The 22,286-nt window shown below is 46.4% G+C and overlaps 1 protein-coding gene across 4 annotated transcripts in view; it reads left to right on the forward strand.

Moving 5' to 3' along the window:
- The window catches only part of Ncald (neurocalcin delta), a 345,789-nt gene that overhangs the window by 315,904 nt on the left and 7,599 nt on the right, over nucleotides 1-22,286 (forward strand). For all 4 annotated transcript variants that reach the window (XM_041637607.1, XM_041637606.1, XM_041637608.1 and 1 more), the window contains one exon: nucleotides 8,430-8,826. In XM_041637607.1, coding sequence (XP_041493541.1) covers nucleotides 8,449-8,826 — 378 coding nt within the window. In that variant the 5' untranslated portion in view covers nucleotides 8,430-8,448. The remainder of the gene's footprint in view (nucleotides 1-8,429; nucleotides 8,827-22,286) is intronic.

Below are 22,286 nucleotides of genomic sequence, written 5' to 3' on the forward strand. Positions count from 1 at the left end.
TGCGCGGCAAGAGCTGCAAGCTCTTTTAACCGCCGCGCCCTCTCTCCAACCTCTTCAGCAAGCTATTTTGTTGTCCGCGTGGGGCTGTGAGTCCTAGACCCTTACCTCAGCTTGTTTTACCACAGACTAGAGACAATACTCTGTTTCAGAAAACGATGATGTCGGGATGTTACACGCCTCCCCAGTCCTCTCCTCCATACCTAACTCCTCCCTTGATGCGTTTGGTTTAACGTCCTAAGCTGCCTGAGTGTGCAGCCAGCTGCTTTGGGTGACCTCCCGTCACACTCCGCTAGTTTTGCAGCAGGGACGCTCGCAGGCCCCTCCAGTAAGTCATGCTTTTTCCTGGTAAGAATCATAAGCAGACAGTGCAGGCATGAATTTGTAGATTTGAACCATCAGTCAGATGCGGACACCTGAAACAAGCCATAGTAAAGGGCACGCTTTTCCTGTTGTTCATAGCATGTGTAATCTTCTTCCTGAGATTTTAGGAACCGTTTCTCTAGCTGTGTGTTCATAATTGAAACAGAAGAGGCAAAGCGATCGCTTAGTGGGAGGGTTGAGCTCCCCACAAGAGGCAGACGTTTCAACCACCCTGTTTTCTTCTGGGTACCGCTGAGGGTTCTGGGTCCTTCATTACAGCCAATGTGAGTTTGGCCGCTAGCACCTTGTACATTCCATTTTAGGAGAGCTTGGTGCAGTTTGCACGGAGACTTCTCCTCCAAAGTTAGCCAGGCTGCCGAGGGTAAGTTATGGGCTTTTCCCTGGAAAATCTAATTCTGGGAGCCGAGGAGTGAAGACAGGGAGTTTTCAGAACCTTTTGGGGAATCTCAGAAGTGCAAGGCCACATGCTCCTCCCCTCACAGATGCAGAACAGAAGAAGGGGGACCACGCCCTTCGCTGGCCACCGTTGTCTTTAGTGGAGGTGTGGTGGGTTTATTTTGAACTGTGGTTTCTTTTCTTTTTAGATAGAAAGTTGGTTTCACCTATCAAGTTCTTGGTTCTCTAGTGATGATTTGGTGTCTTCTCATTTATTTGTTGTTTTCCATCTATACCAAAATCTATACTTCTCTTCTCTTCTTCCCTTCCCTTCTCTCCCCTCCAATCATCTCCCCTCCCTGCCCTTCTTTTCCCTTCCCTTCCTTCCCCTCCCCCATCCCTCCTCCCTTCCCTTCTTTTTCCTTTTCTTTCCCACTTCCCTGGAAGATTGCATGTGGTCCAAAATAAACTAAGAAATCCCACACTGCCCTTCTTGGAGTAAACCGTTGAGAATGCCAGTGTTTGAGAAGCAGGTATGTCTCACCCGAGGAAACACAGAACTAAAGCAAAGATCCTTGAGAAACGTGCAGGGTGTCTGAAACGAAAAGAGACTGAGGGTACACTGGCGTTGACTCGGGGTCTGCACAACTCTTGGGCAAGCAAAGGGGGCACAGACCATGTTCTGAGGGTGCCCCATAGGAGTCTGGGTAGACATGGGGTACACAGAGTATTTCAGATTTGAAACCAACTTCTGTTCCTACGCTTTGGCTCAAAAACACCCCAAAGCAAACAAAGGAGCTAAGCAGTGGAGTGACATAGTCTGGCTTGTGGTTTTAAAAAGTCACTCCAGGGCTGAGCGAATAGATTGAGGCTGGGAAGTGGGGCTCAGGAAGGGAAGACCTTACAGGACCAGGAAGGACCACTGGTGTCCTCGCTGGGGTGGTGATGAAGATGGCGGGCAAGGTGGATTGGAAATTTCGGTGAGAGAATCAATGTCCTATGCCAAAGGAATTAAAACAACAGAAATCACAGGCGACCCTTGTCTTTTGGAGTGAGCAACCAGAAGGTGGGGCGGGAAGTCCTTTATAGAGATGGGGTCCACTGGGATGTGGGAACCCGGGAGTCTCCAGCGCCTGTTCATTCTGAGCAGGACTGGGCACACAGGACGTCCACTGAAAGGAACATGGTCTCTGCCTCTGTGCGTGATCCTACACAGAACCCGCCAGTTCTGCCTTCTCATTCTCCTTCCTTGGTTCCATCCATTGCCTGTGGCCCAAATGTCAGAGCGTAAGGCCCCAGGCGCAATGGCTCTTAGAAAGACTTAGAATGAGTCTTTGGCTGCACGCTCTATACATGCTGAAGCCTCCCACATTCGTATTGGCTGTGTGGACCCCTTCTGACTCCAGACTGCAGATTCCTGCAGCCATGTGTATAATGGACGTGAACTTCTGTTTTATTTTGCCCCCTCCCCTTTGTGCCCCCACACCTTATAACCCAGGAACCCTAGCATCGAGCTGTATCTGGAATCCAGCGACCTGTCCCACCATTGCTGCTGTGAATGCCCCGATTCCAGCCAGCACAGCCTGTGGCTGGGCCACTGCAAGGCCTTCCTCACGGGTCTCCCTCAGGGTTCTCCGTTGTGAGCTTGTCTTAGCCCCGAAGCCACAGCAGTGGAAACAAAGCACTCCTTCACTCCTCTAGCTCGAGGTCAAGCCCTCGCACAGATGATGTGATCCCTCGTGGCCCTGCCGGCCTTATCTTCTCATCCTCTCATGCCCTGTGCTCTGCCATATTCTGTGTCACGCTAAGTGCGCCCCTAGTTCAGTTTAGCCGTTCTCTGACCTCTTCGTGGCTCTGCTGTGGTCCATGGTACTTTCTCGATGGGGCCTTCTCTGGCTTCTTAGTCAGAACTCTGGCTCATCTGGCACTCGCCTCCCGTCCTCTTTACCTTCTCCGTGGCACGCGTCTACTCAACATTTCACTTCCTGTTCTCATTTCCTATATTACTGTTCTTGTTTCCTGTATATCTCTTGCCACTGGTTAGAAACACCATTTAGGGAGGACCTACGCCTGCCTGGCCCCCGTGGGTCCTCAGAACTTTCTCCGACACACACTTAGTGCCTATTTGTGACATAAAGGGGCCACTAGGAGACTGCTCTTCTCGTCCTCTTCCTTCTGATGTCTTATGAAATGCTTATGATTTCTGCATGCACTTTGTTCATAATATAATAAAGGGTAGAATGAAAAAGCCAATGCCCAGACACCCATGGCTGGCTTCTCAGAGAGCTGTGGGACTTAGATCGGGTCAATCAGTGTTTCTGAGTTCTAATCTCTTTGCTAATAAAATGGAGAAAGTCTACCCTGCTGGTCACACAGTAAACGTGAGCATTTAGTAAAATAGCGTATGAAGGATAATTGTCTTACTCCTGTATTTTCCTGAAACAATATCTGAGGCTGTATTCACATGAAAGCCAGTTTATTTATTTCACAGTTTTGGAGGTAGAAAGGCTATGGTTAGGTGGCTCTGTCTGTTGACCTCTGGTAAGGGCCTTTGAGTCCTGTCACAGCATGGTAGGTGTCATCTGTGCCAGAGGCACAGATGACACTGAGAGAGGTCACATGGCAAAACAGAAAGCAGGAAGCTGGGCAGGGACAAGCCTGTCCCTTCTGTAATAACCTATTTTCTCAAGAGCTGATGCAAGGGACTTATCCCTCCCTGCAAGGCAGCATTACATCAACTGTAATAGAGGAACCCCACAACCTACCTACCTTCCACCAGGCCTCGCCTCTTAGTGACTCTGCTGTCTCAGCACCGCTGGGAACCAACCTGCAGCACACCAGGCTATGGTGTTACAACAAAACCATTCCTAACTCAACACCAGACCTTTCTATATGCAATGCCTCACCACATCCTCACGTCAGGAGAGCAGAATGTGAACCTGCAATAAACTCATTTCACCAAGGTGCACTCCCGAATCATTTCCTCAACAATTAAACAATAGAGCTAGCCTTTGAACACAAGCGTTTTCTTTTTTAAAAAACTCTTATTTATGTGTGTGTATGTTCATGCATGGGCAGGTGTGCTGCATGGTAGATCTCCTGGGGATAGGAGTTACAGGGGCTGTGAGCCTCCCAGTGTGGGAATGTGGGTGATGGGAACTGAACTCAGGTCCTCTGCAAGGCAGTGCATACTCCTTCCTGATGAACTATCTCCGGCTCCTGAATCCCTGCACTCTCCTCTGTCCTGTTATGTCCAATAGCACAAAATCAGCTAATGACTGTGAAGCAATGAAGATCTGACCCAGGGCTCAACTTCTGTCTCTGTACTAGTTTCTTCCTGACCATTAACTAATGCAGTATTTCCCTGGAGTTACTCTCCATGCCCTTCATCTATTCAAATAGGCACACACTCCTGTTTTCCAAAAGAAAACCCCCAGACCTTCCTCCCCTCTACCCAAAGAATGAAAGTCTGTCACAGGTCTACTCATGAATGAAACCTATCACAGGTCTACTCATGAATGAAAGTCTATCACAGGTCTACTCATGATTGAAACCTATCACAGGTCTCCAGGTCTACCCATGTATGAAAGCCTATCACAGGTCTACCCATGAATGAAAGTCTCACAGGTCTACCCATGATTGAAAGTCTATCACAGGTCTACACAAGAATGAAAGTCTCACAGGTCTACACAAGAATGAAAGTCTCACAGGTCTACCTATGAATGAAAGCTTATCACAGGTCTCTGAGTCTATCCATGAATGAAAGTCTCACAGGTCTACCCATGAATGAAAGCCTATCCCAGGTCAAGGCTTCTGGTTTCTTTCTGGCCAAGCAAATGCAGATGGTGTCATCGAGTTCAGACATCAGTACTCAGTTGAGGAATTGTTGACAGCTCCAGAAACAAACCCTGGATGGAGCTGCAAACGCCAGCTTCCCAGATGACTTAGTTTATGCTCCTCTCTGTGTTTGTGTTACAGTCTTTCTGTGCTAATGAGACTGTGAATGTGGTTTAATTAGTGTTTACTGAAAAATAGCTGCACACAGATCAGCCTTCCGAGAGAGTTAGTCAGGATATTGAGGCAATGTTGTTCCCTGTACAAAACAGCTAATAAGTGAGAAGTACTTTATAAGGCTGGGAAAGGACCGGAAGTTGGCTTTGAAGAAGCAGAGCTTTGTTTCCACAGGAAAAGAAGTCACTCCTTAGACAGGTAGGTTTAAACATTAAAATAGTAAACCCCCCATTTCCTCAGGCACCAGATGATTTGCAGATAACAGAACTGTAATGGTGGCGATCTGATTGGAAACACGGCAGCCATCTGATTGGAAACACGGCAGCCATCTGATTGGAAACACGGCAGCCATCTGATTGGATGGATACCATACCAAAGAGCTGAATCCACAGAACTCCTGAAAGGAGAACTTGAAATCGCTTGCAAATTCCAAATCCCACCAAACGTGTTGGCTGTCTGCAAACCTATGCATTATGTATCAACTCCTGTTTCTGAATTCTGGCCACAGGCAAATTGCCAACATAAGAACTAAATGAGGGTTTTAAAATTCTAATACAAGCGAGCCTCTATCTTAGGGAGGATTCTAACTTCCAGGAGAGGGAAGTGAACATTATTGGGATGTTCAGTTTATAAATCCAATCTGTGCTTCATTTGTAAGTTAATTTTTTTTCTCTGTATAAGTGGGTGTCGCTCAACCTCACATTCACAGGGACCTCTAAATGAGGTCTCCCTGCAGCTGTCGCTCACGCTAATGGCAGGAAAGTCCACCTCATTGCCTCAACCCCTCACAGGTTGCCTCATGGGAGTCAAAGCAGAGCCAGGGTCCAGCTGCAGGGCAGAACTCAGATTCTAAAAGGAGCGAGACTGAGTGCCAGAGCTAGATGAGGGGACAGGCTTCATCGTTTCCCCCCCGCACAGCAGGTCACCATTAACAAAGGTGTGTGTTGCAAAATAACCAGCGAAGAAGCAGCTTTGAAGATGTCTGAGATGATAAAATGCTAATTAGCCTGCTCTGACCATCACACTGGGCACACGGCTATAGAAACATCGCATTGTAAGCCACATATATATAATAACTATGAGTTAATTACAGAGACAATAAAACCAACCAGTCAGGCGATTCCTAAGGATTCTAAGGTTTCCCCATCTATGGATGTTAGAAAGGTTTGAGCCCTGGGAGTCGCAAACACTGCCCTTGTAGGAATTTCTTCCGAGTAAGGGCCTCAGACAGAGGCCCTGACACCAAGCTGCCGCTCTAACCACTGGGTGGTTTCTAGTGTGACCAAGAGCATGGGAAAGCCAGTTGCCTCCTGGCAACGCCTCCTCTTCCAGGATGATCCTGCACGTCCATCTGCTAATTAGTTATCGTTCTGTCTACCAGCAATGTTTTTCCCACTTGTTCCTTTGGCCTTAGTTCACAATAGGCCCAGTGGGATGAGCCCCAGTGAAGCAAAGCCAGCACCTCCCAGTATAATCTGCTGCAGGGCAGACAGTATGTGTGTGTGGGGGGGGGGCGGTGATAAATATTCCAATGTGGGAAATCAGTCAGAATTAAGATTGGGCTGTATTGTCCTCAGGTCACCTGGAAATGCAAGGGCGCAGACTCTTCTGTGACAAAGGGTGTATTTTGACTACAGTCCTAGCTAGTGTTGATGGTCACCATGACAAAGTCTCTAGTCAATTTTGAGAGGAATTGCCTAGATCAGATTGGCCTGTGTGTGTATCTCTAGAGGATTGCCTCAATTGTTAGTTGATACAGGAGGCCCCAGACCAAATACATCTTGCCTACTCAGCATCCAGGCATCCCAGCCCACTGTAGAACAAAGCTCTCAGCTGTGGGTCAGGACTACACATGAGATCCCTCAAGGGAATGGGTAGCATGCGAACACATGGCATCGTGTAAAAGGCTTCTCGTACCAAAGATTAATTCAAGGATGGGAGCGCTGGCTCAGGGGTTATAGCACTGGCTGTTCTTGCAGAGGACCACAGTTCAGTTCCCAGCCCCCACATGTCAGCTCACAATTGTCCGCAATTCCAGTTCCAGAGGGTCCAATGCCCTCTTCTGACCTCCTTAGGCACCAGGCCCACACAGATACACATTGTGCAGGCAAAATTTTCAAACACATAAATCTAATGTAATTTTTAACTCAAAGTCAAACATATAATGAATCCGAGATGTTTCCGGCGGAGCTTGTGTGAGTTGCGCCGTGGAACGTCACTGCAGCGTTGGCTCCGGAGGCTCAATGTGCACACTTTGCACCATACAGCCCGCTGCCACACCACACAAGGCCAGTGATGTCTGCCTGAAATAACACAGCTGGATTCAAGTCTCCTCCATGTTGGTCTCCAGCGTGTCTACTCTGTACACAAAGGCTTCCATTCTGGTGAAAGCAGACAGGTTTAATCACAGACAACAAAGATGCTTCATAGCTTCCTTCTGCCTACCTTCCTCATATTTGTCTGGAATCAGTGTATCTCTGGGTTAGACTGTGCGAGGCAAACAAGCACACCCATCTCATTAGTAGCTAATTCTGCTGTTACCTTTAGCAACTGGGAAATGTTTATAAAAGAATTGTTTTCAAATGTCTGGTTTTTTATAAGTAAGTGTTTCATCTGCATATCTATGTTATACACTTGTGACCCATAGTCATGTAAAACTGTTTTGGGCAAGAAGAGCCGCAGTGGAAGGCCCGCTGGAGAGTATCTGCAGCCTCCTCGTGGACAGTGCCGCCCACGGAGCAGAGGCACAACCATGCCATGCGGTTGGGAGAGCATGGAACCAGATATCACTGGTCTGGATGATGCCCAAAACTAAAAATTCACAAAAGTACAATTCTGCTGGATATGAATCACTTTCGTACCATTGTCAAGTTGAAAAAATAATCTGGGAACTAGGTTTAATAACGTATTTAAATATGTCCACACACACACACAGTGTGGAAGCACTCACACCGAAATACTAGCTGCGTTTGTCTCAGCGACTCGGGTTTGAAGATGCTGCTGCTTTGTTCCGTGCGACGCTGTGGTTGTTTACTCTTTGGTTGTGGGCACGTGCCACTGTTAGGATAAGATGATACAAGGTTTTGTTCCCTAGGCCATAATCACAGGGCGGGAACAGCTTTCTGAAGCACCATCTTCACCATCTACACGCCAAGTGGCCTGTAGTCTAACTGGAACAACAGAGGTTCACACTGGGTTTCCATTTTCCTTCTTCTTGCACTATGGCTTCCAGAAGTACACGAGTCACACTTTACATGGAAGCATACTGAGAATGAAACATGCTAAAATCTCTCTTTGTCTCTCTCTCCCTTCTTCCCTCTCCCTCTTCTATTCCTTTTGTTCTACTTAAAGAATTTAAAATTAAAACTCTTGCAAATTGATAAATTAAGAATGAATTGTCTGCCTTCCTTCTACATGCCTATCTGACCATCTCTTCACCCATCTGACCGACCATCCAACCATCCATCCATCCCTTTCTGGTTGGTTCTAGCTAACACGACTTTTCTGCATCTTTGACTGACTTGTTTTCGATCATTTTCTTTAGCTATCGGGCTAATATAGAGTTTGTTTTTCCCTCTCCCCAAGGAACAATCCCAGATGATCATATGACCCTAAAAGATAGCTCTAAAAACTATGATATGTATTTTCTTTCCTCTCTGCAGTTAAGTTCTTGCCACCAGGATGGGGAAACAGAACAGCAAACTGCGCCCTGAAGTCATGCAAGACTTGCTGGAAAGCACGGACTTCACTGAGCATGAGATCCAGGAGTGGTACAAAGGCTTCTTGAGAGACTGCCCCAGCGGACACTTATCAATGGAAGAGTTTAAGAAAATATACGGGAACTTTTTCCCTTATGGGGATGCTTCCAAATTTGCAGAGCACGTCTTCCGCACCTTCGATGCAAACGGAGATGGGACAATAGACTTTAGGGAGTTCATCATCGCCCTGAGCGTAACGTCGAGGGGCAAGCTGGAGCAGAAGCTCAAGTGGGCCTTCAGCATGTACGACCTGGATGGCAACGGTTACATCAGCAAGGCAGAGATGCTGGAGATTGTACAGGTAGGGCCCCTGGCCTGGCAGAGATAAGGGCATTTGTCACAAGACCCAGATGGGCCCTGGGAGAGCGCGGGTCTGTGTTTATAAGATGGTGTGTTGCCAGGACAGTTAATATGGTTCACTTAGTGGTTCTGAAAATTTTGAATTTGCATGCAACAGACATTACATAAAAATCTAAGTTGGTTGGAATGTCTTGAAAACTTAGGAGCTCCAGCTACACTGCCTACACATTCTTAACTGTCAGTAGTCACCACACTGCGGAGGGACGGGGCTCTTCTGTTGGCCACCCTTGGTACAATCCCCCCATTGATCAGCTACAACAGCCTGTCCAGACTTGGAGTTTGGGGTCTTGTCTTCCAAAGTTGTGTCAGCCCCGAGTTGGGTGCCCACCTGCATTTTACAGGGACTAACTCTGTGGCTTTGATCTCTTGGCCAGGAGAAGCGTCTTCACCTATAAAACAGAACTGTCATGTCATGGGGTTAAGATTAGAGATGATTCTCCATATCACTGTTCTGTTGCTGTGAAGAGCCCCCATGACCAAGGCAACTCTTACAAAAGAAAGCATTTAGTTGGGGGCTTGCTTACCAATTTGGGAGGTTAATTCATGGTCATCATGACAGGAAGCAGACAGGCAGGCACTGGAGCAGTAGCTGAGAACCTTACATCTTGATCCAAAGGCAGAGAGAGAGAGACTGGGCCTGGTGTTGGCTTTTGAAACCTCAGAGCTCACCCCCAGTGATACACCTACTCCAACAAGGCCACACCTCCTAAATCTTTCTAAACAGCTCCGCTATGTGTAGACCAAGCTTTCAAACATGAACCTATGGATGCTGTTGTCATCCAAACCACCACCCCTGCCTAGCCCAGGGCCAGCCACATAGAAAAGACGGTTGTCATTAATTTATAGGTTTGTAGACTCTTAAACAAGAGCAGGGGCTGGACTCGAAGCTTTGCCCCATCAGAGGTACAAATAGATCATCATTTTCCTAGGAGACAGTGCATCTGGCCTCCCCGAACCACCCCCTCCGGGGACTTGCTGATAGGACGGTGGCAGTTGCAGAGTGCTAAGCAGTGGGTGGGACCCAGAGACAAGCCTAAGGAGGAGGTCAGGAGGGCTTCAGTGGCAGGTGTTATTAAGGACTAGGTGGATGGCCAAGCCATTGCGGTCTAGGCAGGTGAGGGGAGCACAGGAAGGTAGCATACATCAGCAGAGAGCAGGGTTTCTTAGAGGGCTCAGTTCAGAGGTCCTATTCCCCTGGGGACAGCTGGACAGATGTCCTACTTAGATAGAGTGGCTGCCCTGGGAAAACGGTGGAGCACTGAATGGGAAGGGGTGTAACAAGGGAAGAGTGCAGCTAGCTGGCGGAGAACGTCAGGGACCATGACAATGGAAACCAGACAGAGCTGAAAAGACTACTTTAGAGCTGTGACTGAACCTGGCAGCAAGAACAAAGGGTGGAGCCTGCAGGGGCGTTAAAGGGACAGCACAAGCGTTGGGAAGATGAGGGACCAGGGGTCTCCAGGACACCACCTCCCCCAGCAATGTCTCCCAGCTCTGCTAAGCACTTCTCTTTTCTGACTGTTCACTAGTAACTGTCCCTTCACCAGCGGGTAATGAAATTAAAAAGTTAGATCAAAATAATCCCTTAGTGATATAGATCTTAGCAGAAATAAAGGTTGTCTGTCCTTCCCTGCGAGGGTGGACATCAAATGTAAAAGATGGGCAGATAAAGGGCTTGAGAGATAGGTCAGCAGTTAAGAAGAGCTGCTTATTCCTCCAGAAGACCTGGGTTCAATTCCCAGCACAAACGGCAGTTGACTACCATCTGTAACTCTAGTCACAGAAGACCCAATGCCCTCTTCCGGCCTCCACAGGACATACATGCAGGCAAACACCCATACCTGTACAATAAAATAAAAATATTAAGAGAAAGTTATTCATTATTCCATCCTACTCACTACTGAAAATTTTTAAATGACATATTTCCTGACTCTTACACTGCTTTAAAAATTCAGTTCTATAAAGTATATGTAATTTTCTATCTTGCCATTTCACCAACCAAAAAACACAGTATTGGTGTGTTTATAAAAATGTCATAAAAAGGGGCTGGAGAGATGGCTCAGAGGTTAAGAGCACTGCCTGATCTTTCAAAGGTCCTGAGTTCAATTCTAACACCCATATGGTGGTTCACAACCATCTATAATGAGATCTGGTGTGTGCAGGCATACATGCAGGTAGAACACTGTATACATAATAAATAAGTAATTTTAAAAGTCATAGAAATGTTTAATAAAGATTGGCAATGACTACATAATAATCCAACAGTATATTATAATTACTTAATTTTTTTACTGCTGGATATTTAGGCTACTTCCAGTTTTCACTTTTAGACAAAATAGTTCATCTTTTAAAAATAAAATAAATCAATAAAGTTTTTTATTTGTAGGATAATTTTCTTGGCCTGGAATCCTGTAGTATGAGGAGTGAGGCCCCTTTTGTTCCATCCCACTCAGCTAGCTTACACCCGTAGGAGGAGGGCATGGGCTGCATCCTGCAGCCCAGCCTGCTTAACCCCAAAATAACAAAGAAATTGTATTAATTTAATTGCTGCCTGGCCCATTCTATCTAGCCTCTTCTTGGCCAACTCTCACATATTGATGTAACCCATTTCCGTTAATCTGTGTATAACCATGAGGTCGTGGCTTACCGGGAAAGATTCAGCATCTCTGACCTGACGACTCCATGGCAGCTCTCCCTGTCTGCCTTCCTCCTCCCAGCATTCAGTTCTGTCTTCCCGCCTATCTAAGTACTGTCCTATCAAAAGGCCAAGGCAGTTTCTTTATTTAACCAATGAAAGCAACACAAAATACAAAAGGACCTCCTACACCAGAATCCCAATAACTGGGTCAAAGGGCATGGACATTTCTAAGATGTCTTGATACATTCTGTCAGGGTATTTTTCCTAATGCCCCCTCAAGCATATATAGAACATCTCCATATTATTTTACAGTTTCCAAAGCTATTCATCGTGCTAGAGAGAGAACTTACCCCCAGTTACCTGAAGACATCACCAACAGGCCTCATCTCATGAAGATTCTGCCTCCTTCCCGTATGGCCACAGACACAGGACCAAACCTTTGCATACTGGGCTCTGGGCACGTAGGATCCAGCTGTAGCTTGCATCCTTATTAGGCTTTTTTGGCTGTTGTGATTTGTTTTCTTATTTGGTGCTGAGAGGAGGACAAGGTGCTTCATGAGCACAAGGCAGTCACACTCAGTAAACTGTACCTTAGTTCTTACTTCACAGGGTCTGCCTTTCCTGGCTCGGAGGGCTGGGCTCCACCCCTGGACAGGCACAGAGGGCTGGGCTCCACCCTTGCAAGGGCACAGAGGGCTGAGCTGGTCCTCATTTTGGACAAAATTTCTTCCTAAGTGGAGTCTGGACTAGAAATGCCCGTGAGTCGGTGTTGTCCCTGACATTGTTTGACCAGTTTTCCTGGGTTTTGTGGCTGCTGCTGCTGAACTTGTAAATACCAAGACGGGAAGGAACCGTCAAAGATGTGATCTTTGGGAAAAGGAGACACAGCTGTGCTCCCTCCTCTGTTGACCACAGCTTGGCAGGGACCCTGGCAAGGGGAGCAGTGTTCGGAAAAGACATTGTCCCTGTGCCTTGGAGTGCAGTTTGGAAGAGAAAGTGAGAAAACCGCAGGACAGGCAGAGGATGCCAGCAGACACCTGAACCCTGGGGGTGAGGCGGAGGCAGAGTTGGGGGTTTCACCCTGTTTCCTAGGGAACACAAAGCCTGGTAAATCCTGAGGTGTGCTGAGCCTGCCACAGGCAGCTCCTCATTGTAGAGTGCCCCAAGCCACTGCCAGGCCTTCGTGAGTGTCCAGATCTAAACTCTAAGAACACGCATGGCCTTCAAACATGCCTGTGTGACTATGAGGGTCTTAAGAATCCTGCCAATGGAAGACTCAGATGTCCTCAACCATTTTATACGACCCATATCTTAATGGTTAATATTTATGATTGCAAATGCCACAGGGCACCCTGAAGTAACTTCAGATCATCAAAGAGATTAAATTAGATGTCAAACCATTTTCATACCAGGGGCTGCTTTGCCAGCTAAGAATTCACGCATCCACTTCATTCTTATGCTAATCCCCACTCTCAATTATTCCTGATGAATTGGAGTCCTGTGTTGGATCTCACCGAGCCTTACATTCTGATTTTTCTTTTCTTTTGTTCCCTCCCCCTTTGAAGGCCCTGGCGCTGTCACAGGAAGCCCCGTGTGGGGATGCTCTTGGCTTTGCCCTAGCTAGTCAGCACCATTTAGGAAAACACTCATTTGGTTACTCACTGCTGCGGCTCAGGGCCAAGCTTGGCTAAACAGCTGTTAGGAAGCAGGAAGGTGGGACCAGCTGTGGCCCGGGAGCACCCTAAACAAACTCAGAGTCTGAGTTTGAAAGTCACATGCTCTGACAGCAGTTTCCTAGCTGAGTCCTCTGGCCTCCCTTCAAGACTTAGCAATTCAAGCCATTTAGTGGGGGGGACGCGCAGATTTAGGATGAGCTGCAAACACTAACGACGGGGCCAGGATGTAGACCAGGAGGAAAATGAGCACTTGGGCTTTGCATGGATGGGGAGAGAGAGATGTCATTCAGAAATCAATCCTCCATTCATTGTACTCAGATATCGCCTGTGGCTTGGTATTGGTAGTCATGTCACGGCGTTTGTGACAAAAGAAAACAGCAAACTAGAATTCATTTGTATTTCCTGATATCGGTGGGAAAGGCTAGATGCGCCACACCGGTCTAGATTCAGTGTGCTGCTGAAGCAGGCTGAATTAGCCTCCTACAGCAGCTACTGTAAGGAGCATCCAGCCTCAGTCTGGCCTCAGCTTCACTGCACTAAAATTAAGGTGTCCTGAGGGCTGCCTCCCCTTCCAGAGCCATTTGGAGGGGAGATTTCTTCTCTTCCCCAGTTTTTAGAAGATGCTTACATTCCCAGATATGTGTCCCTGTTCATTCACCGTCAGAGTCAGCTGCGGCAGACTCACGCTGCTGGACCGTGACTCCGCTTCTCTCTCCCATTGCATGCACTCGTTCATGCAGCTATGAATATTAATCACCAGTTCCTTATGTCTTGCTGGGGCCATGCGTGGGATCTAAAGGCACACTCTCTCATCTCCATATCTGAGATTCAACTTGTTTTGTGAAATCTCCTTTCTATCTAAGGTCAGACGGCTCCAGGTTCCAAGGGTTAGGACGTGGCCATACGTGGGGGATTATTGTTCCATCTCCCACATATGCTGGGTGTAACTGTGGCTCTCTTTTATAGAAAACTATTAGTTCTCACTATTTTGGTGTACCATCATCGGGATAAACACGCAAAACCATCTGTGAATTTGGTTAGAGCATTAAATGAACTTTTTTTTTTACATTTTTGCACTTATTTCCTTTTAGTGACAAATTTAGGATCATGATTTTAGACTGGTTTTGATTATTGCGCTGAAGCTCTTTCTCGGAGTCTCAAAGCATTGTTTCAACTTTGATCTTTCCTCCATTGTACACTAGATTCTTTCCTCTTGATGGGAACACAGTCTGCCCGTGACTTTATGAGGAAGAAGAATCTTTTCTGCCTTTCATAGTTCCAGCTCCCTGCCCTGCTGGGGACAGTCTGAATGCCCACACACCTGTCATAGCACAGGCTGAGTCTAAGGAAGGGGCCAAGTAACAGTTGAGAGGCACCAGCAAATCTCCCGTGGGTGCCTAGAACTTCTCGGAGCGGTGGGAGACAGAAGCAACCCCTGGGGGATGATAGGCACGCATCATTCAGTATAAAAGATGGGGCTACCCTTGCCTCCCTTCTGTTCTTTCTCAGGAAGTCACTAAGCAAGAGTCTTGCAAGGACAACAGCAGCAGGCTGTCACCGGTGAGATGTACAGGTACTGCACCACAGCAGCCTTACAACTGAATGCGAGTGACAAGCTAGGCAAAAGTCACCTTACCCAAAGCAGAGATGCGGAGCAGGGCTCTGGAGTGAAGCGGGCCGATGGTGGGATGCACAAACCATCTAGTGTCTTCTGGAGTGAGTGTGGAATGCTTTTTGTTTATCAGAACTTTGGTCTGCCGACCTGTGGTTTTCCCCAGCATTGGGATATTATTTTAGTAACGATGCTTTCGAATCTCTTTCTGAGTTTCGCTCTCTCTGGGCTCGTTCAGTCTCTGTGTATGGACTCCACAGCCCAGAGGCCACATACCACCCACCAGCGTCCTGCTGTGTTGCAGATGTTACGTTTTCTCCCTTTCTATCTTGGGTGGCTTCCCCTCATGTCTGCACCAGTTCTTTCTACCGGAAGGTCTAGTTTGCCATCAATCTCTCTCTGTGTATTTTCCACCTCGAACGTTGCAGCTTTCATTGCCAGGAGTTTGATCTAGGGCTCCTTTGTGTCTTCCCCTGTCTATTTTGGGGACACAGCAGCACGGTTTCTGTAACCGTCTCGATGGCCTCTGCTAATTATAACATCCATGTCAGTTCTAGGCCACTTGACGGATCCCTTCCTCCCGCTGAGTGCTATGGTGGCGTTCCCTCACACGCCTGCTACGTTTTTATTGGGCACGAGACATTGTGAGATTTTTTTTTTGAATATTTTTTTAAATATAAATATCCCTATGCTTTGTTCTGAGATGTAGCTAAGTTGCTTGGAAACAGCTTCAACTTTCCAGACCTTGCTTTTAAAATTTGATAGGTGACGCAGAGCAGGGTCATCTGTGACTAATTCCCCACTACTGAGGTAAGGCCTTTCAAAGCAGGCAGGCCCACACAAATCAGGAGGTTTTCCATGGATGGGAAAAACAGACTTTCTTCTTGACCTCGGACCAGGCGCTCTCCCACTCACCCTTTCATCTGGTTCTTTCCACCCAGTCTTTGGTCGCTCTCCGTCTGCAGAGGACTCAGCTGGCTATCCAGAGGGACTGATGGCTGCTCTCTGGGGTTCTCTCTGTGTGTCTCTCTCCTTTATTGTAACCTGTCCTGAAACACTAAGCACTTTGGTCTGCCCAGCATTTTCATTCTGTTCACCTACCGGCGAGTCTATCAAGCTCCTTGTAAGTCCCTTCCTGCAGCTGTCGCTCAGACACTGCCACAGCATCGCGATGGCTGCCCAGGACTTGCTTACCTCTTCTGTTTCTAGTTTCTCAGCAATCACTGTCCTTAGCTGCCTAATTTACAGGTTCTGTGTGCACTGTCTTTTTAAGAGTAAATGTACTCTGCAACCATGTCATGCGTGTGTGTAATCCATCCTGATTACTCTCACCCGTCACTTTCTCCTACGTCCTTCCCATTCTCACACACCATGCAAGTTACTTTCCTTTTGTTCTGTGACCCGATGAGTTTAACCAGTGCCATCGTGCTGCGACAGGTGTTGTCTTTGGGGTTTTGCTGTTGATGGATTTAGACAGGAGGGTAATCCGGTCCCTAAGCATCCTGGCTGTAAGCAGCGCACTCTGTTCTCATCTTAACATCCGTCCTGATCACCTGTCTCTGCCACCTGTGCTGTGAGTTCCCTGACCTGGACAATGTTTTCCTCTTCTAAATCTAAGGACATTGTGTCGTCCCTGTGCTTATCGTAAACCAACATTCATTTGTCAAATGAAGCGAGCACTAGGCTCCAAAGCATACAGAGATAGAGAAGCATCCTGAATGGAAGCCATGTAGATACCACCAGGAGGAGAAATTTCATGAAGACGCATCATGGATCATGTATCGTTAGTTCCACCAGGTAGAAGAGGAGGAAGAACAGAGGACACTGGGAGAGACAGCTAGCATCAGACTGAGTCTAGGCTCTGACAGAATCTTCTTGGGGTGCTAATTTTATCAATGCTTTGTAACAAAAGGACTGGCCAAATCAGTTTGGGAGATACTAGATAAAAGAGGACTCACTGGGTATCTTCAGTGTAGGAACTCGTAGGGCCTTTAACTGCGGTGGTCAAGCAGCGTAAAGCAGGGTTTCCCACCCTGTTTGGTGATGGTTGGCCTGAGGGCATGTTGAAAGACATTTTCCTTAGAAAGAACGCTCCAGAATGTACAGTTATCTGACATGCTTGTCCAGCGTGTGTGTGGGTAGCTTTAATTTTCATACACATACATCTACAGATCATCCAATGTCCATTGCCCTTAAAATGAGTTTTTAAAAAAGGCATTGTGCTGGACCCCTTTGTTTTATTTTAATCTTGTTTTTGCATCCCTACTGCAGTTTCTTCCCCTCCCTCCTCTCTTCCCAGTCCCCTCCTTCCCTCGTTGTAAGAGGCTGCTTGTTTGTCCTAGTCACCCAGAACCAAAGTAACCACACAGAAACTGTATTAATTAAATCACTGCTTGGTTCATTAGCTCTAGCTTCTTATTGGCTAACTCTTCTATCTTATTATATCTTAATTTAACCCATTTCTGTAATCTGAATATTGCCACATGGCTGTGGCTTACTGGGTAAAGTTCCTGTGTCTGTCTCTGGTGGGGCTACATGGCTTCCCTCTGACTCTGCCTTCTTTCTCCCAGCATTCAGTTTAGTTTTCCCTACATACCCTATTCTGCCCTGCACAGGCCTAAGACCGTTTCTTTATTAACCAATGGTATTCACAACTTATAGAGGGGAATCCCACATCATCCGCCCCCCACCCCAGCCTCTCTCCTCCCTTCCAATCCTCCTCCTCTGTTTCTCTTCCCTTAGACATCAGCCAGCTATGGCAGATCAAGCTGCAGTGAGACTGAGCACCCCCTCTTCTATTAAGAACGGATGATGCAATCTGATAAGAGGAGAGGGTCCCCAAAGCAGGCAACATAGTCAGAGACATCCCTGATCTCAACTGTTAGGAGCCTCGCAAGAAGACCAGGCTACATTACTGTAACATATGTGCAGAGGACTTGGTCAGTCCAATGTTGGCTCCCTGGTTGCTGGTTCAGTCTCTGTGAGCCCCTATGAATCAAGACTAACAGATTCTGTGAGTTGTCCTTGGCCCCTCTGACTCTGCAGGATTCTCTGAGCTCTACTAAATGTTTGACTGTGGGCCTCTTCATCTGTTTGCACCAGTTGCTGGGTGAAGCCTCTTGGATGACAATTGTGCTAGGTAACAATTTGAGTAGAGCAGAATATCACTAGGCATCATTTCATTGCCTTTTTTCTTTTGGCTTGTCATATTTGGTTCTGTCCTGGGTCTCTGGGCTGTCCTGTCTCTGACCCTCCAGGCAGTGTCAGGATGAGTTCCTTCTATGTTATGGGTCTCACCTGATCCCTCCTGTTCCCATTCTTATACCCCCTGTCCAGAACCCTCCCCACATTCCCCCAGTTACATCTACGCTATTTCCTCTTCACGGTGAGATTAGCCCTTGATCTTTCCTTGTTACTTAACCCCTCTGGGTCTGTAGATTTTAGCATGGTTCTCCTTTACAGCTAATATCCACTTAGGAGTGAGTGCATACCATGTTTGTCTTTCTGGATCTGGGTTACTTCACTCAGTATGATTTTTCTAGTTCCATGCATTTGCCAGCAAATTTCATGATGTCATTATTTTTAACAGCTGAATAATACCCATTACATAAATGTACCATATTTTCTTTCTCCATTCTTCTGGTGAGGGGGACATCTAGGTTGTTTCCAGCTTCTGGCTACTTAAATAATGCCACTATGAACATAGTTGATGAAGTGTCCTTGCGGTATTGTGGAGCATCCTTTGGGTATATGCCCAGGCGTGGCATAGCTGCGTCTTGAGGTAGATCAATTCCCAAGTTTGCACTCCCGTCAGCAAAGAAGTGTTCTCCTTGCTCTATAGCTTTGCCAGTATAAGCTGTCACTTGTGTTTTTGATGTTAGCCTTCTTGACAGATGCAAGATGAAATCTCAGAGTCATTTTGATTTTGCATTTCCCCAGTGGCTAAGAATGTTAAACATTTCTTTAAGTGATTCTCGGCCATTTGAGATTCTTCTATTGTGAATTCTCTGTTTGGATCTGTGTCCCATTTTTTAATTGGATTATTTAGTTTGTTGATGTCTAGTTTCTTGAATTCTTTATATATTTTGGAGATCAGCCCTCTGTCATATGTGGCACTGATGAGGATCTTTTCCCATTCTGTAGACTGCCCTTTTCTCCTTTGCCTTACAGAAGCTTTCTAGTTTCTTGAGGTCCTATTTATTAATTGTTGGTCTTAATGCCTGCTCTATTGGTGTTTAAGTTCAGGAAGTTATCTCCTGAGCCAAGGCATTCAAAGCTATTCCCCACTTTCTCTTCTATCGGGTTCAGCGCATCTAGTTTTGTGTTGAGGTCTTTGATCCACTTGGACTTGAGTTTTGTGTAGGATGATAGATAGAGATCTATTTGCATTCTTCTACATGCTGACATCCAGTCAGACCAGCACCATTTGTTGAAGATGTTTCCTTTTTTCCATTGTATAGTTTTTTACTCTTTGTCAAAAATCGAGAGTCCATAGGTGTGTGGATTTACCTTTGGGTCTTCAATTTGATTCCATTGATCAACCTTTTCTTTTTAATTGCCAATACCATGTGGTTTTTACTACTATTTCTCCATGGTACAGTTTGAAATCAGGGATGGTGATATCTCTGAAAGTTCTTTTATTGTACAAGATTGCTTTAGCTAGCCTTTTTTTTTTCATATGAAATTGAGTATTCTTTTAAGGTCCGTAAAGAATTGTGTTGCAATTTTGATGGGAATTATATTGAATTTATTGATTGTTTTGGCAAAATGACCATTTTTACTATGTTAATCTTACCAATCCATGAACATGGGAGATCTTTTCATCTTCTAATATGTTTTCAACTTCTTTCCTCAAAGACTTGAAGTTCTTGTCATATAGGCCTGTTGTTTGAGTTTTCTGTCCCACCCAGTCCTTGTCCTGCCTGGTTTCTGTAGTTAAGTCCCAAAGAAATCACACAGAGGTCTACATTAGTTATAAACTGATTGGCCCATTAGCTCAGGCTTCTTATTAACTCTTATAACTTATATTAGCCCATTCTTGTCCATGTTAACAGCTTGGTACCTTTCTCATCAAGGCAGTCATATCTTACTTGCTCAGTGGTTGGATCAGGACTGCAGTCTAGGACTTTCTTCTTTCCAGAATTCTCCTGTTCTCATTGACCAGCCTCTACTTCCTGTCTGGTTGTCCGGCCTAAACTTCCTGCCTGGCTACAGACCATTGTCCCATACCATTTTCCCCTCTTTAAAAAAAAAAAAAAACCAAAAAAACAAGAACTCTGAATCTAATATCCTTTGTTTAGCTTTTCTCCTGACCATTAGCCATAACAACTTGTAACCAACATTCTAAACAAAGGAAAATATCCATAGTTCATTTTGGGGGGGAATGTGGGCACAGTTTTCCAGACTACTTTCTGCTGGTTGGGGGCACTGATAATCTTATGGGGACCTAAAGAAAATTTAGAATTATGATCAAGTCCTGACTGGAGTATCCTGTGAGGCTGGTGTGGGACAATAGGCAGCGTATGAATCTGTGGCTTAGGATCTTTGAGGCTCTCAGGCTCACAAGGGATAAAACAGGCAAAGTGGATTCAGACCTTACCTTTAGCAGAAAAACTTCCAGGTTATTCTTTCCCAAGTACAGCTTCTATAGACGTATAAGATGAGATGTCTTCATTGAGAGGGGAGTGAGAGAGGCTAGTGAGATGGCTCACTGGTTCTGAACTCTGGCTGCTCCTCCAGAGGCTGCAGGTGGATTCCTAGCACCCGCATACTGCTCACAGCAGCCTTTGACTCTGGCTCCAGGGACTGTCTTAATTCGGTTTTCATTGCTGTAAAGAGACACCATGACCACGACAACTCTTTTAAAGAAAACATTTGATTGGGGTGGCTGTCTTACAGTTCAGAGGTTCAGTCCATTAGCACCATGGTGGGGAGCATGGTGGCGTGCAGGCAGATGTGCTGGCTACAAACCTCAAAGCCCACCCCCACGGTGACACACTTCCTCCAAGGCCATATCTACTCCAACAAAGCCACACCTCCTAATAGTGCCACTCTCTGAGATTATGGGAGCCAGTTTCATTCACACCATCACAGAATCTGACACCCTCTTCTGGCCTCCAGGCAAACATTCATGCACATAAGATTAAAATGCTTTAAATAACCACATACAAGGGAGGATTGAAATGCTGGTCTCTTTCCTTTACGGTACCTGAAATCCTCAGGAGAATTCCGTGAAGGATGCTGATTTAGTTAGCTTTCCAGGCAGACATGAGAAATGATTAGTACCATTCCAGACATGTAGACACTGGTTGTATTTCAAAACTATTAACAACAACAACAAAGTTTTTCATAGTCTTTTATCCTGGCATATAAATCTTTACAAGCATGTCTTTATCTATAATCCACAAACTATCGCGCTGCTCAGCTTCTTTGGTCTTCGTCTGCATCAGAGAGCCCCGAGGGGCTGGTTCTCTGAGGGAAGATCCTACATTTTCTCAGCAAGAGAAGGTTTGGTTTCCTTCAGAGATAGTACCTTGATTCTTAGAATTGTGCCTGGTCTTAGTTGGTGCACAACCCTGTCATTCCATTGTGTTTTTTTACACTGATCCTAAGAGCTTGTTCCTTCAGAGAAGATGGAAGGCGGGAGAGAGGGAGGGAGGGAGGGAGGGAGGGAGGGAGGGAGGGAGGGAGGAAGGAAGGAAGGAAGGAAGGAAGGACCGCAAAGAAGCAGAAACCATCAAGCCAAGGTGAGGATCTCCCCGAGCCTACCAGGGAACAGCCCCAGCTGGCTTCTGACTGTGTCCCTAAGGGACCCTTCTAGGTTAATTAAAAACAGGCCGCCTCTGCCAGGCCTCTTACTGACACTGCTAAACGTAAGATGGGAAAGTAGCCTGCATCCTCAATGATTTAATCCCATTACGTTTGGGGAAGAAGGTGCTAATAAAAGACGTGGTGTGGCTCCGAGCACTGCCTGGCACCATGTCTTCTCTAGAGCCAGCTTCTCTATGCTCTAGTAGCCAGGTCTGGGGAAGAGAAAAGAGCATCAACCACATAGTAAACTGGGGCTGGGGAAGAGTCCACGAATCCCATTGGCTAATTGGTGCCCAAAGAACAAATCTAACCTGATCGCTGTAACAAAGATTTTGGAAAGGTCCGTCTTCTAACTGAAACCTCACCCCCAGCCCAGTCTCTGGCACTGGTTACGGTCTTAGGAGGCTAGCTGGAGCCCTGGAGAGGGAGCTGTTTGTAGGTTGGCGGCATTTCTCAGAAACCAGTTCTACTTCTTTATCCTTACAGCCAAGGTGCAGGCTTCCTCTCCATCCTGCCTGGTGTTTGCTCCATCTTTCATGTCTGTCTCCACTGAAGTGGGAGTGTTAGCCATCAAAGTCCCAAGAAGGGGAATTTCATTAGCCCAGGCCTTTGAGGCCCAGAGTTCTTGAAAGATCAATGGGTTCTAACAGATTGCTAGGGCACTG

The sequence above is a fragment of the Microtus oregoni genome, unplaced genomic scaffold (genome assembly GCF_018167655.1).
Source record: "Microtus oregoni isolate MIOR12 unplaced genomic scaffold, Mior012 000053F_ref0000044, whole genome shotgun sequence".
In the NCBI taxonomy this organism is placed as follows: Eukaryota; Metazoa; Chordata; class Mammalia; order Rodentia; family Cricetidae; genus Microtus; species Microtus oregoni.